General features: G+C 35.6%; 1 protein-coding gene across 1 annotated transcript; it reads left to right on the top strand.

Annotated features, from left to right (window-relative positions):
• The first annotated feature begins 6,056 nt into the window (after positions 1-6,056).
• On the top strand, positions 6,057-15,387 carry LOC105788641 (probable alpha-mannosidase At5g13980). The gene is made up of 29 exons (XM_012615600.2): positions 6,057-7,451; positions 7,561-7,644; positions 7,745-7,833; positions 7,946-8,120; positions 8,280-8,399; positions 8,500-8,583; positions 8,676-8,747; positions 9,019-9,132; positions 9,576-9,676; positions 9,772-9,865; positions 10,414-10,581; positions 10,672-10,761; positions 10,929-10,994; positions 11,107-11,163; positions 11,696-11,915; positions 12,031-12,176; positions 12,277-12,336; positions 12,443-12,502; positions 12,588-12,656; positions 12,870-12,917; positions 12,999-13,118; positions 13,233-13,298; positions 13,467-13,579; positions 13,714-13,798; positions 13,889-13,999; positions 14,084-14,179; positions 14,420-14,467; positions 14,560-14,628; positions 14,959-15,387. The coding sequence occupies exons 1-29, from the start codon at positions 7,248-7,250 to the stop codon at positions 15,154-15,156; spliced, it is 3,027 nt and encodes a 1,008-aa protein (XP_012471054.1). The 5' UTR covers positions 6,057-7,247; the 3' UTR covers positions 15,157-15,387.
• The last annotated feature ends 709 nt before the right edge of the window (positions 15,388-16,096 follow it).

Genomic DNA, 16,096 nt, shown 5'->3' with positions numbered 1-16,096 from the left:
ACTTTTTCATCTCGATTTTCTAACAAATCCCTTTTTAAAGCATCTTCTCGGACTCATGCATCTTGGAATTTCTTTTCCCACTAATCAGCTCTAATATTTTCTTCTTGGATTTCTTTTCGCCATTGTTCCGAGGTTTTACCAAACTCGGTGGTCCTTATTGACAAACACAGTTTCTTATAATCCGTTTTTAAGCAGTCCAAGTCTTCCTCAACCTTGTTTTTTTCCTTTTCTCATTTTCTCAGCTTCCAACTTTTGGACGTCAACATCTAACCCTAGTTGGATCTTTTCCTCTCCCAACTTTTCTATCATTTTCCCTAGCTCTGAACTATTCTTTTCGAAGGCTTGCTTTGCAATCTCTAACTCAGACGGGATCACTTGTAAGTGTTCTTCTATCGGCCGGGTACTTTCTTAGCTTACTGAAGGGACATTTTCATCGATTCTTTTACCTTACCACCAATCATATTCCGGGGTCATCATGGGATTTGCGAAAGATCTCTTCATTTTGTGAGTTTGGTTCCACGTGTTTAAAATTTCACGAACCTGATTTTTGTAATTATCACGCTTGTACGCAAACTCACATTGAGCCAACCCTTGTGTTGTCGGTATAAACTGCCTCAACCTATACTGTATCAATACAAGTAGAGGAGCATATCCAATAGCTTTCCATATCCCGAGTAGAGGGACTCAGTCAAAGTCTCCATATCGATAAAAAATTTCATCAGGGATCATCCAATGGACATTCCGTTCAACTTCTTCATCTTGGAGACTATGGAGAATTGTCATCCACTTTTCTTTAGAAATGTTGTCTTGTCTTGGGATAGCCACGAATTCTTTCAATGGATAGTAGTACTTGGAGAACACTCGATAAGAGACTTTTTATACCTTCCAAAAGTGGCTATGGAACTAGGCGAGCAAGAGTTGTGCACATCCGATAAATCTTCCTTCACCCGCTCTCTGGCATACACTTAAAGATCTGAAAGTTTCAGCCAAAATTGCCAGCACGGGCATGACCTTTTTGTCAAGCTGGTCAAAAAGACTTGAAACTACATCATCAACTTACCCTAGTGTTTTGGGGAAAATGACTAACCCATAAATACTCAAGGCAAAAAAATTGACTCTTTTCCTCACATCCGGATGTACCAAGATCAAATCTCATAGACTTTTCCAATGGATTCATTTACTATCCCTTTTTTGTTTAATCCGGGCCTCGACCCATTGCTCGCTCATCCTAGCTATGTTCATTAGTCTTTTTAAGAAAGTCGAGACATTGACGGCTCTAGAATAAGCTTTATCGATTTGGATCCTCGGGCAATGAAGCAGAGTTGTGTACTCTTCTATGGTGGGCACCAAGTTTACCTTCCCAAAAGTGAAGTAGCTATAGGCGAGATTCTAATACCGGGCAAGATCTCGAAATAGGTGCTTATCTACTTTGACATCAAGTAAATAAGGCAAATCACCATATTCACAGTAGAATAACTGCTTAGTTTCGTCATCCCATTGGTCTATATTTTTTTCAACTCTTGAAGATTATTCTGAGTCACACTAATGCGGGTGAAATCCTATAATTCTGACACATACCCCTCCGTTAGGCTGTCACCCTTCTTTTGTTGTGTCTTCTTGGACCATATTTGTACGATCGTATTGTCTTCCACTTTATCAAGAAATTTCTTTTCCACGACAAGCTCTCTATTTAGCAACTGAACGCGAATCAACACCCTTTTCTATGATGAAATTGTAATGCAAACACAGCCAAAACAAAACGAAACAAGTCAGTACATTTCATACAAAGCTAGAATACACAGCAAGAAATAATAAATAAAACATCTATTTAGGTGACCACTAAAGGTTTTATATGGTTTTACCTAGGGTAGGTTTTTTAAGGATCATTATATGCGGCTCGGTTCTAAAGTAAGGGTACCTAAACTAGCAGATTCTTCAATCCTCACCCATTATAGGCTCATACAGACCGAGTTCAGTTCATGGGAATACATTTCTCTATAGCTGTACGAAGGTGAAGACCTCATGAAGACATAGGTACGGATGTATCTCGAAAGCGATCCACTATCCTATATGGAAGTGAAGACTTTATAAAGGAATAGCTTTCCACTCCCACTTAAGAAAGGTAAAATGGAATGATTATGTCATGCGATGCGCGGAAATATACCAAGAGAAATTCAAACCAATAAAGTAGACATACTAAATCGTTGTGTAACCCAATATAAAAAAGACATTATTTACCTCTAAAATAAAACATGAAGGATGAAATACAAGAATAGATCGTTAATTTAGACCAAATTATCAATTTTCGACAAAAGACCAAAAAGTAATCAACCATGGCTTGACTCTCTTATTTCTCCCTAGTGGAGTTGCTAAGCTGTCGAAACCTCTTTTTTGGAAATCGACATTTCATTTTAAAAAATGAAGATGGGAGTCGCCACCAATCCTTTTTAATTAGGTGTGATCGGATCACCTCAAAGTTTTGTCACTTTAATAAAATGTTAGTTTTACCAAAATTATTTTTAGTCTACAAAAATCCAAGAAATGGGTTCAGGACTCAGTTACGTGTGAGGAAGGATTAGCACCTTCATAACGCCCAAAATTGGTACCTAATTAATTACCTGATGTCTTAATATCGAGAATTAAAATTCAAAGAAAATATGATCCCTTTCTTTCATGATTGCAAATATATTTGAATTTTATGGAAAGAGCCCCCTTTATTTCGAGTCAATCGAGAAAAGGATCATGTCCCGTAAGTTAGTGCACGATATCTTGAATCCTCAAGAATAAGGATTTTCGTTATTTGATGATTACCTAAGTATTATATATATTTTAAAATTTAAAAGGATGCTCGTTTATCTTGGTTAAAGGAGAAAGTCATACCCTGTGAGTTAGGACACTATTTCTCGAATCCCTAAACAAAGAACATTGCCTCGGTTTTAAAGTTTTCCTTTTTTAGGTAGAACGAATGTAGCCTTTTAAAATGATATGCGTTTTAATTTTCCCAGGCCTAGTAATAAAATAGATAAATATATTTTAACACGATACACGACATGGATGTTTAGCAAAATGAAGTAACATGGTAGCGGGTAAAAATGAAACGATGATATTAGCATGATAGATAAATAAATAAATGAATAAATAAAATAAAAGATAAAAAAATGTTATACTAGTGAGTAATAATAATGCAAATATAATGAAAGTAAAAAAATCAATTTATGGTAATAACAATGATATCATGTCGTGATTACTATCATAATATTAATGTGAATAATGAAATAATAATAATAATAATAATAAGGAAAATGCATAATAAAAGAAAATATAAATAACATAAACTTTAATTATTAAAAATAATAAATAAATAAAAGGTTCATAAAAGGGTGAAATTAAATAAATGGAGGATTGAATTGGAATTTAAATGAAATTAAAAGCACAAATTATAATAAAATAAACAAACAAATAAATAAAGGACTAAAATAAGAAATGCGAAAATAAATAGGGTTCAAATTGGTAATTATTCCAAACCCCAGGACACAGTTCATTCCCAGAAGGCCAGCAAATTGTAGACTAAATTGAGAGTAAGTTAAAACTAAATTGTGTAATCTAAAAAAGAAAAAAAATGGAATTAGGACCACATTAAAAAAGTGTTCAAAGGCAGAATGACCAATACAGCAAATAGACCATTCCACGAAAACACGCGGATCCAGGGGATCCGAGTCGGGTATTCAGGTCGTGTCTTAAAATGACGTCGTTTTGGGGCTTTTGGTACCTGGCCAAAACGACGTTGTATCATGGTCCCTATATATACCAAAAAATTTTTTTAAAAAAAATCATTTCTAAGTTCAGTTTTTTTTAAAAAAACTTTAGCCCCCCTTTTTTTCTCTCTCATCCCTTCCCTTATCCGACCTTGGTGCCGGCGAGTCTCCGCCATGGCCACCAGTCATTAGCGACGGATGCCGCTGCCTCTGGTGGTCGGGGACCTCAAAAACTTCATTTTCATCCCTTTTTAGGGGGGAAACCAAGTTTGGGGTCAAAATCCCTAGAATCCGGTCAACGCTCAACAACAAAAAGAGGAGACTTTTTGGCTTTATTCCTTTTTTGGCGCGGCCGTAGGTGAATCCTGAGGGATTCCGCAGCCTTCGTGGCCAAAAGAACCACTGACAAAGGCGGTGCAGGTGAAAGCTTAAGTCTTTTGTATTTATATATATGCTTCGAAATAAAAAAAAATGAAAATACCTTCTATTTTTTAAACACCTGTAGTTTTTGCTTTCTTCTATTCTATTTTTCTGTATCCAAAAAAAATTACATGGCTCTCTGGCTTTTATAGTCGAATGTGTTATATTATACTACTATTTTTCATTTTCCTTTTCTGTTGTTCTTTCCGTGCTGCATTTCTGTCTTTTTGTGTTTTCTTTTTGCAGGTGTCCATGGCAAGGTCAACGGCGTTAGGGAGCTGCGCCTTGCCATTTCGATGAAAGGGCAGACGAGGCGTCAAACCTTGGGCGACGAGTTCTTTAACGAGGCGGAGGCTGTGGCACGGATAACCTTAGGGAACTAGGGTTTCTGTTAGTTTTTTAGGATAGTTAGGCTATTGGGCTTTGGGTTATTGGGTATTAGGTTAGGGTTTTGTAAATGGATTTTACTATTAGGCTTGTAACTTGGACTGCTAACAGACTTTTATTTATTTTTGTTTTAGATTTTGTTTTATTTGTTTGGGTTTATTTATTTGTGTTGGGTCGGGCAAAATTGGGTTATTGTAGATATTATTTGATTTTTGCTATTGATCTTTGTAAGCTTATTTCTTGTCTTCATATGAGTGTCCTTTAATCATATTTATACCCTTTCATTGATTTTTGGACATTTGGAGCCGCTGGAGGGAGTTTCTAACCGTTGAGAGCATTTATTTTGTGCATTTAATGTATGTCTCGAGGCACAACAAAATATGACCTTTGGAGCATACCATCTTGAGACACAACAGATATGTCTCGAGACATTTTGGGATATCTCTTGAGACAATTACATGATTGCCTCAAGACAGGGCTTCCCTAAAGCAACTCATAGCTTTGGTGTTTTCTTGTCTCGAGATAAATAGGTTTTTTTCTCGAGATAATGTTCCCCCGAAGCACGCCTTTAACTTCGATGTTGGTCTTTCTCAAGACAAGACCCCAATTATCTTGAGACAATGTTTCCCTTGAATAATTTTATAGTCAAAGTACATCTGTCTCGATACATTAGACTTAGAAACATTTTAAAGGACTTTGGGTACTCAAAAACTTTTGTAGAAAAATTAATTCATTTAAAAACTTAGATTAAAGTAATTTGTGCAAATTTGATTGAAGGAATTTAGAAAAGTGACATATTTTATAAAAGTGGGAGAGAGTGAGTTAATTCACAAGAACATATTATGAATGATGGGTAATGAAAGTGAAAGAAATTGTGATCATGTTACAAATTGTGATCATGTTGCAAGTAGTAAGTAACGAATTAATTTGTATAATAGTAGTTTCGTGGAAGTTATACTTATGTAACTTATTTTGACAAAAGAATGCAAGTGCATAGTTTAATCAATAAAGATTAAGAAAATACTTGTACTCCATAGATAGTTAAGAAGTAAAGTTTTAATAATATGCTTATGTGAACTTTCAAACTATGCTCTACAAATATTTCAAAAGTAGAGTGTATTCAAGAATTTTATCGATATTTTGAGCTTAACTTTAAATACTTCCAACATGGAGAAAATATCTTTTAGGAACTCTTGGCAGAAAGTTTTCATAGGCTCATTTATAATTAAAATTTTAAATTAATAATAATAAAACTGTACTTAAACTCCTCAAAATTAATAAAATTTATTTTAATCTTTTAAAAATTATAAAAATATAAACTATTAAAATAATAAAACTATATTTTTACTATAATGAAATATATATAATTTAATTTTCACTATAATAAAAATATATAATTTGATTTTCATCCCCTCAAAAAAAATTCTGCCTGACAAATGTTAATAACCTAAAACGGGTATATACACCGCCTTCTAGACAATCTTCTATGGTGCGCCGTAGATGCTTAAAGTTATCTGCTAAATACTTTGAACCATATCAAGTGATTGGCAAGTGGGTAAGTTGAACTATCAACTATAGCTGCCTCTGGACTCGAAGATCCTTTCCACATGCCATGTTTCTCAGTTAAACATGTTGGTAATAGACCAACTTAGCTGCAGTTAACTTCAGTGGATGAAGAAGGGACGATCACTAAAGAACCCTTGTAGATTTTAAATAGAAGAAAAACGATTATGACAGTTAATAAAAGAGGAATATCTAACTGCTCTGCTTCTAAGCCTCAGCCACCATGGCAGCGGAAACAACCCCCCCTTATTTCGCTAAGGGAATCGCGAGACAGCCGGTTCAACACTCAAACAGTTGCACATTTTTTCGGTTGTGCACCTTCATCAGTCAATATTTTCATCACTTTTCGACGGTCTTCGATTGCACTAGCCTAATATCAAGCTCTTGAAACCGGAATTCTTAAACTTTGTCGCCGCCATCTTCTTAACCTCCCCTAGTAGATCAATGATGGAGGAAATGCCGGTAGGCGGCGGCAGCGGTGGGTTTGAACGGCGTCGTTCAGTGTTTGTTGGCGAATTTTAGAGGGAATCTGAAGTTGGAGAGGAAGGGAATGTCAAAGTGAGAAGAACTGAACTGTTTATGTTTTACATTTGTTGTCCCCTGATTTCCTCGATTTCTTGGTCCGGCCAGTGAGGGGGAGGTTCGTCTACGTGTCTAATGAAAAGGCAGTGGATGAAGATTTTGCTGGATTTTCTTTTGATCTTTGGAGGATACGAGCTGATTCCCCTTGATTTCTGTGGGTTCCATATTGATTTAAGGACGTGTTTGTTACTTTGGGGAAAAAACAAAGCATCGCCGATTCATTGTTAAAGTTCGAGTCGAGAGTATAAGATAAGCTCAAACAAACACTTCAAGGACAGTTCTTTGTCTTATTCAAGAAAAGTTTCTTTAAATTACCGTAATTTCGTAATATTTTATATACTATTGAAAGCGACCTGTCTTGATGTATTCACTCACCTTTCACAACTAAACAAATAATTAAACAACAAAGAACTGATCGGCTGACACAATTGCTCTTTGAAATCCTTGCTTGATCGTTAAATGCAGCTTTGTTTTCATTTATAGAGCACAAACTTTTCACTTTCTATACTCTCTGAGCTGAGTTTATCGTCCAGGATAACCATGGCTGTTCATGGGGCGTGGATTTTGATTTTGGTCACGTTGATGAGCATTTGGTGCGTTGAACCAAAGTATATTATTTACAATACTACGTCGAAGATAGTTTCCGGGAAACTCAATGTTCATTTGGTTGCTCATACGCATGATGATGTTGGTTGGTTGAAAACTGTTGATCAGTACTATGTCGGCTCCAATAATTCCATTCAGGTCTTTTTTCATATTTCCCACAGTTTTTTTTTTTTTTTAGATTTTCTTTTTGGGATTTCTTGGGCAACTTTTGATTTTCCTTTTCCTTTTTGATTGATAATTTTTGCAGGGAGCTTGTGTCCAGAATGTCCTGGATTCTATTGTACCGGCATTATTAGCTGACAAGAACAGGAAGTTCATTTACGTTGAACAGGCAACTACTTTTTGTTTCTTAAATTTCTTGAAACCCTATATGAATTGTATATGGAAATTGAAAATGATGGAAATTATTTGGTTTTTGTTTGATATTACAGGCATTTTTCCAGAGATGGTGGAGAGATCAGAGTGAGACAGTTCAAGAGACAGTAAAGCGGCTCCTCAACTCTGGTCAACTAGAGTTAATGTAAAGGATCAATAAACTCAAATTTGCTTGAATTTTTTCTTTTGACTTATGGGGGAAATTGTGGGATCATGCGATTGAAGTTTTGTGGGGCATTTGATGATTTGACTTGCAGAAATGGAGGCATGTGTATGCATGATGAAGCTGCCCCACATTACATCGACATGATCGATCAAACAACTCTCGGCCATCGATTTATCAAACGAGAATTTAATATCACCCCAAGGATTGGTTGGCAAATTGATCCCTTTGGACATTCTGCAGTGCAAGCTTACTTGTTGAGCGCAGAGGTAGGGCTTTTGATCTTGTGGTCACTCAGAGTGTTAAGCACTTTCTGATTGTAACTATTTTGGTACATCTAAGCTACGCAATATTTTTTTAGTTGATGTAAGCTTTCCCTCCATCCTGTATCTAACAATCTGCTAAGTAAGCTTTTGTATACTGCTAAGGTTGGATTTGATTCTCTCTTCTTCGCACGAATTGATTACCAAGACAGAGCTAAAAGGAAAGATCAGAAAAGCCTTGAAGTTGTTTGGCGGGGATCCAAGAGTCTTGGCTCATCATCACAGGTGGGTAGATGGTGAAATTAGGTTCAGGTGTTGAGGATCAGTGAGATGGTTATGTTCTATCTTCTTAAGTTCTCTAAGTGATTCATTTGCTTCTCTTTAGATATTTGCTGGTGCATTCCCTGAGAATTATGAGCCTCCAAGTAATTTCTACTATGAAGTTAATGATGATTCACCTATTGTCCAGGTAAGTTCTTTGCTATATACATTACTCATGAGCTCTTTACTTCATATGTTTGCACAAAATGAGATTTTATGTTATTGTCTTTCACTTTGAAGGATAACATGGAGCTGTTTGACTACAATGTTCCCCAGCGTGTGAATGAGTTTGTAGCGGCAGCATTTTCTCAGGTAAGATGCCTCATATGAGTTCATATCTATTCAAATCACACTGGCATGGCATGCCTTTATGACTTTTCCTGCAGATTCAGCATCATTTGGACGTCTTCCCCTCTGAAATATCTGTTATTACCAGTCTCGGTTTATGAAGATGCAAAGTTATTGATATTTTAGAAGCAATATCTTAATTATGATGGACTTCTGCAATTTCTGTTCAGCCCTGCTGCCTTTACTTGTATTAGAAAAGGTCGACACTTTACCTAAAATTTCTTGTCATTTTCAGGCTAACATAACTCGAACAAATCATGTGATGTGGACAATGGGAACAGATTTCAAGTATCAATATGCACACACATGGTTCCGGCAAATGGACAAGTTCATTCATTATGTTAATCAAGTTAGCGTTCTCCAAGACCTTTCCTATGCTTATTTATGCTTGTTGTCTCCAGCTTTTTCTGCCCTGTCGACTTGGCTTTCTTGCAGCCATTTAAATTGACTAGTTATGTCACAGTTTACACGAATACACATGATTTCGCATACACCAACATGAAAATACACTATATAAACTTCCTTGTAACTGAAACTGAGAACTATGAATGCTGTTTTGTCTGGATTGACACCCTCAGACCTCAACTCCCAGAAAAAGGAATAATCCAATTAACAAGCATCGATCTGACTTGTCATTTCATGTTTCATCAGATAGAATCATGAATGCCAATGCCTTACATGCATGGTTTTGGTTCTGCTTATCTTACGGGAATAAGCCTCAGTTTAACATCGATATGTTAGTGCTTTTTCTTTTGTTCCTTACTAATACACTGCTGATTGTAATGCTTTTAGGATGGACGTGTGAATGCCCTATATTCTACCCCATCGATATATACTGATGCAAAATATGCTACAAATGAGGCTTGGCCACTGAAGACTGATGACTACTTTCCGTGAGTTTAATTTCTGAAGTTAAAAACTTGTCTATGTATGAAGTTTTGCTTTGGTTATGTAACCAACATTCAGAACTGATGCATGCTATTATCAGATATGCAGACCGTATAAATGCCTACTGGACTGGATATTTTACAAGCCGGCCTGCACTCAAAGGTTATGTTAGGACAATGAGTGGCTACTATTTGGTAAGATGTAGATCATATTTAACTAGTATAACATGTCATATATATCTTGTGATGTATTTTTAACTTGGTTTTTGCTATGGTCCTGAGTTATGGATCGAGTCACCAGGCAATTCACAGGGAAGTCCCCTTCGGTTGAGAAAGCCTTTCCTTTGTTGCATTTTCTACCACGTGAATGACCTATGATTAATATATAGAACTCGTTGAAGGGAGATTCTAACCTTAAAACTCAACGAAAAGAGTTCTTAATCTTGGATCATTAGGAGATAAGAGTATTCTCTATAAATTGAAATAATTTTCATCTTATTTTATTACTAAGAATTGTCTCCTTAAGTAGAGGTTTTGTATTTTTTTATTCTTGTAAAATAAGTAATTCTATTTAATGAAACTAAAATTAATAACTTCTAATTGCAATATTTGCTAAATAAATTATTCATATTAAGAATATTACTAAAGAACTTATTCGTCTTATTTTCTGTTCTTTTTGTTTTCATCTTTGACTTCTTTTTCTTGCCCACAAATAGTAACAGTTTCCTATACATAAACAACAGGCAGCAAGACAGTTAGAATTCCTTAAGGGAAGAAGTAAAGCTGGACCAAACACTGACTATTTAGCCGATGCTTTGGCACTTGCTCAACATCATGATGCAGTCAGTGGCACTTCAAAGCAGCATGTGGCTAATGACTATGCGAAAAGACTATCCATTGGCTACGAGGAGGTAAAGTTTAGATGTCATTTGTCATACAATTAATTAATACTTCAAAAACTCAAGTTTTTGCTGATTCTCGTGTCAAAATGGTTCATGCAGGCTGCAAAGGTGGTCGAAACATCGCTTACCTCTATAACAAGGTCCTCTTCAAAGACAGACAGTGGGAACAAAGTGACCAAGTTTCAGCAGGCAATAGCATGACTTAACTCTGATCTTTGGTTTCAAATGTCTAAGAATAGTTAATCTATTCAGAGGTTCATGAAGCATATTTCAATGCTATTATAGTAGAATTCTATAACTGATTATATGTATCTTCCTGGAAGTTCCTATATTGATTTTGAATTTACCCTTTTCAGTGCCTGCTTCTGAATATAAGTTATTGTCCTTCGTCAGAGGTTGATCTGTCAAACGGAAAAAATCTGGTAAAAGAGACTAGAGTTTCACAATTTCATCTTACTATAATTTTCCATTGATTATGGAAAGATGAATCTAACTCCACCTATATTATTCTCTATTGTTGTGCTCTTTTCTCAGGTGGTTGTTGTCTACAATCCTTTGGGATGGAAAAGGGAGGATATTATACGAATCCCGGTGAGTAATGTACTTTTCATAATTTTATGACCTCCACTTTAGTTCCTGTGATGTTGCACATACATCCACAATCCCACTTCACTCTTATACAAAAAACAAAATAAACAGCCACTCGTTTGCTAATAGTTCTTTTCTTGCATGTGTCTGAAACTACAAATTTATTAACTGGTACATATATACAACTGAGTGACTGACATTCATGCTTGGGTTCCTACTCATGAGAGGACTTATGTTTCGACAATAAAAAAACTCATATATCCCCTGTTGTGCAAGCTTTGGAAATATGGCCAGACAAGGTCTGAAATGAATTCCACAGTCATGTATAGCTTCATAAGCACAGTTCACTGGCTCCTCTCATTGTTATTATTGTCATATAAGCCTTTTGTCTGCAGTCCCATATTGGGATGTCTTGTATGAGAAGGATGAGAGTCTAAACTCCAATCTTCGATCTTTATAGAAGACAAAGGACCTTCTATTCATTTTGTGTTGTCCTTATGCTTCCGTAATGATTTTGCATCATTACCTGTTGCAGGTTATTGATGAGACTGTCATCGTTAAGGATCATAGAGGAAATGAAATCGAATCGCAGATTGTACCTCTGCTAAATGCTTCTTTGGCCATAAGAAATTACCATTCCATGGCATATTTGGGTAAATTCCCAAGTGTTACCCCAAAGTATTGGCTTGCATTTTCAGCTTCTGCACCTCCTCTCGGGTTAAACACTTACTTCATCTCAAGCGGAAAACAAAAAGGTTCCATATATCATTGCTATTCTCCGAAAATAATAATACACAAGACAATGAGATTTCGTATTAACTTTCTTTTGACATAAAATGTATATTTGGTTGGCCTTGTTTCACAAAACAGCCATAGCAGCTCCTTCAAAGAACCAAGTAGTGTACAGTTCTAAAGAAAAACAAAAAGATGTGATCGAAGTAGGGCCAGGCGACCTGAAACTTGTGTTCTCTGCAAAACAACGAAAACTCATTGGCTACATTAATAGCAGAACTAAGGTACGATATATGGTTCTTGGTTTCCATTTATGCATTTTGCTAAATCTATTTACTTAATATGGATTTCTTACATTTAATTTCTTATTGTATGAAATTGAAGGTAAAAGAAACTGTAAGGCAATCATATAGCTTTTATACCGGAGCAACTGACATAAAACAGGTGATAATATACCTTTTATGAAAGCCTCTACTTTTCTTTACAATTCTGCTATTTGATTGTATATGTAAAAAATTTTGCATAACTATTTTGATATAACTTATTGAAGGCCTCCGGAGCATACATCTTTCGACCAAATGGCACGAATTCATTGAAACCTGATCACCAGGTATCTATTTTTGAAGCATAGTCATTTAGAATTCTACTTTTGAACAGAAACTGGTTTAAACTTCATGAGACGGTAAAATTTTCAGGCTTTGACTGTTTTACGGGGACCAATTTTGGATGAAGTACACCAGAGAATCAATTCATGGATATATCAGGTTATTTCCTCAACAAGTGACCTTTGAATCAAATAATAGAATCGCATGCAAATGCCTGTTGGTTCATGTAGATGTCTTCAATTACCTCCAATCTGATATTCCTGCTACATTTTCAGATGAATATTCTCTTTCATTCTCTCTAAACTTGAAAAGTAGCAGTTTTTGTTAAATCCCTTTTCGTCTGGTAACTAACGTCACTGTGTGCATAAACAGATCACAAGAGTGTACAAGGGAAAGGAGCATGCAGAATTTGAGTTCATTGTAAGTATTCGAGTATGCATGTAGATGTATTTACTGTGAAATAGCTGTCTGGCTGGATAACAGGCTTGTTCTTAATTTTAGGTTGGTCCTATTCCAATCAGTGACGGAATTGGAAAAGAAGTTGTGACTAAGATTTTAACACATATGAAAACCAGCAAAACATTCTATACAGATTCCAGTTGTCGTGATTTCCTTGAAAGGGTTTGTTGCCTGCTTATCTTGATATCTTATCATGTTGGTGGATTATGTATGACTACAATATTCGATATTGGCAATGTGCTTGTACATATCCTTATTGGAATTATTATTTTGCAGATTCGAAACTATCGAAAAGATTGGAACCTGGACGTGAATCAGCCTGTTGCAGGAAACTATTACCCTGTATGGTTTCATAACTGCTCTAAACCTCTTCATATACTAGTGCCTTCCAACAAATTTTACGAACATTTCACTATAGAAAAGAAGACAAATTTTACGATCTTCCCTTTGATTGATTGGTCTTTAAGGCTCTGCCATAAAAAAGTTAGTTTTTTTTTGCTTTCATTTCAGATTAATCTTGGGATGTATGTTAAAGATGACGATAAGGAGCTTTCAGTCTTAGTAGATCGATCCATGGGTGGAGCCAGCATTAAGGATGGTGAATTGGAACTAATGCTCCATAGGTTACTCTCTTCCCTATCATTGCTTGTTCGATTATATATTACATTTCTATATGAATTTCCGTCAACAGATACACCGATAAGTTAACCATTCATTTCATACAACTCTAAAATTTGGTCCTACTTTCTTCATACAGGAGGTTGCTTCACGATGATGGTAGAGGTGTTGCAGAAACCCTAAATGAAACGGTTTGTGTTCAAAATAAGTGCAGTGGACTAACTGTAAGCACATGTTGGTTATATATTTGATCTTACTTTGCAGAAAGACTAGTATTTTGCATAGATCTTTGCTAACAAATCTAGTTTCAATAGATCGTTGGGAAATATTACCTCAGAATCGATCCTCTGGGAGAGGCAGCTAAGTGGCGTCGATCATTTGGTCAGGAGATATATTCTCCATTTCTCTTAGCCTTTACTCAGCAGGTGAAAGCAATAAGCTGAATAATTTTGTTTTGCATATTCTACATCAGCCCAAGTCTAATGAATGTCTGGTTTAACATTTTGCAGGAAGGAGATGGATGGACTAATTCCCACGTCTCATCCTTTTCTGGGATGGATCCATCCTATGTTTTACCAGATAATGTAGCAATGATAACCCTCCAGGTACATATCTCTTGTCTTTTTCAATGACCAATTCCCCCCAACAAGAAAGGAGAAAGAAAAGCTTATAGAAGATACCACGGACTGCAGTTCTGTCCTTGGTGTCAAACTCTGCCTAATGCAACGGATATGTGGTTGAATAAGATTGTTTCAATCCTATTTGTACTACATCAATGCATCTCCTCCTTACCATGACTTGGAAAAGTTCATTTCATGCTTTACCATATTTCTTTGAATCTGCAGGAATTGGACAACGGGCAAGTTCTTCTTCGGCTGGCACACTTATACGAGGTTGATAATTTGTTTTGATGTATCATCTATAGAATTCAACCATTTCCTTTCTTTCCCTAACCTTTGATTTTGTTTTTTCTTCATATTGCAAGGTTGGGGAGGACAAGGATCTCTCAGTTATGGCAAGTGTACAGCTTAAAAAAGTATTTGCACATAAGAAGGTAAAGCAATGCAAAGTTTGCCAATCAAACTCGCACAAAATCTGTCCTCTTTGCCTTCAATTGCATTGAAAAATGACTTGTAAACCTTATTATAACTGTCCCTCATTGGTTCCAATATCAAGAAGTGTATCAACAGCTTATTGTGGCAATTTTTTGGGACATATTTCTAAGTATTGTTTTGATAGATTATCTGCATCTATCTGAATAATTGGTCATAAGTCGAGAGGAAGAACCGGTAATAGACATAAAAGCGTCATTCTGGTGCATGAAAACTCTTCATCTTGTGTTCGTTATTGACCAATTTACATCATTTTAATTTCTTATGTTCAGATAAATAAAGTAACAGAAATGAGCTTATCTGCTAACCAAGGAAGAGTGGAAATGGAAAAGAAGAGGCTGGTGTGGAAAGTGAAAGGCTCCCCCGAAGAAGTGCCAAAAGTAGTGAGAGGTGGACCGGTTGATCCAGCTGCATTGGTGGTTGAACTTGCTCCGATGGAAATCCGAACCTTTGTCATCGACTTCAATTAGAAGACAACAAATAAGTTACGTTCATTGTTCCTGAAGAATGATCAAATAAAATGCTACTGGTTTCATCGTTGGAGGCGAGCGAGTTCGGCGATAAGATTTGCATGAAATTACCTTTACTGTATTTTTCTGCCAATTCCTTTAGTTCAGGTCCCTCAAGCAAACTGCCAGTCTGTTGTAACATTAAATAAATCATTGTTTCTTGTGTATTTGATGTGCTTGTTATTGGCTTCATTCATTATTTTCAGTTCTTTGTCATCCGGCTCTAAAAATCCAACGACAAACATATAAATCTAAAGATTTGGTTGAATGAATGAAACAAATTTATTTGACAATGCATAAAATAATAGGCTCTTTAAGAGAAAGACCTAATTAATTGATTTTAATAGTTAACGTGATTAAATATGAAAACCATAATTAATTTTTTAGTTAATAGTGGAGATCTAATTAGCTGTGAATTTTGTGCAATGGTTGAATTGATTTTTCATTTTCTTTAAAGGCTTTCTAATCTTAAGCCAAAATCATATTAGAATTAAAGTCTTTCAATATAATTTGGATTGAGTTTGAAAAAATGATAAATTATTATTTAATGAATAAAAAGAATTGGTGCAACTCTACCATCAATAGCAAATTTAATCTCATGAAGTGAATATATATATATTTGGATAAGCTTTGTGATTATATTATAACCAAAAAGTAGTAAACTGTTACAAAGATCAAAGTTACAACAGTGGTATGATCAATACAAAAAATACCCTCCTCTATATCTATAACTAATACCCCAATTTATACACAATTTCTTATTTACGGCATCATTCCTATTGAATTTAGCATTTACCTATTTAATTCTCAAATAGTCTTTTATCATCTTTAGCAACTGCAATTTAATCCTCCTCTGATCCCTGAATTGCCTACAATTTCTACCGGCTCTTAAAATTCAACC

This window comes from Gossypium raimondii, chromosome 2 (assembly GCF_025698545.1).
Source record: "Gossypium raimondii isolate GPD5lz chromosome 2, ASM2569854v1, whole genome shotgun sequence".
NCBI lineage: Eukaryota > Viridiplantae > Streptophyta > Magnoliopsida > Malvales > Malvaceae > Gossypium > Gossypium raimondii.
Note: the sequence above shows the minus strand (reverse complement) of the source record. Positions and strands in the feature narration are given on the sequence as shown.

Coding starts and splice junctions, on each gene's coding strand:
- LOC105788641 (XM_012615600.2), top strand. CDS start 7,248: ATGGCTGTTCATGGGGCGTGGATTTTGATTTTGGTCACGTTGATGAGC. Junction 7,834..7,945: donor TCTGGTCAACTAGAGTTAAT/GTAAAGGATCAA, acceptor TTTGACTTGCAG/AAATGGAGGCATGTGTATGC. Junction 9,133..9,575: donor TCATTCATTATGTTAATCAA/GTTAGCGTTCTC, acceptor TAATGCTTTTAG/GATGGACGTGTGAATGCCCT.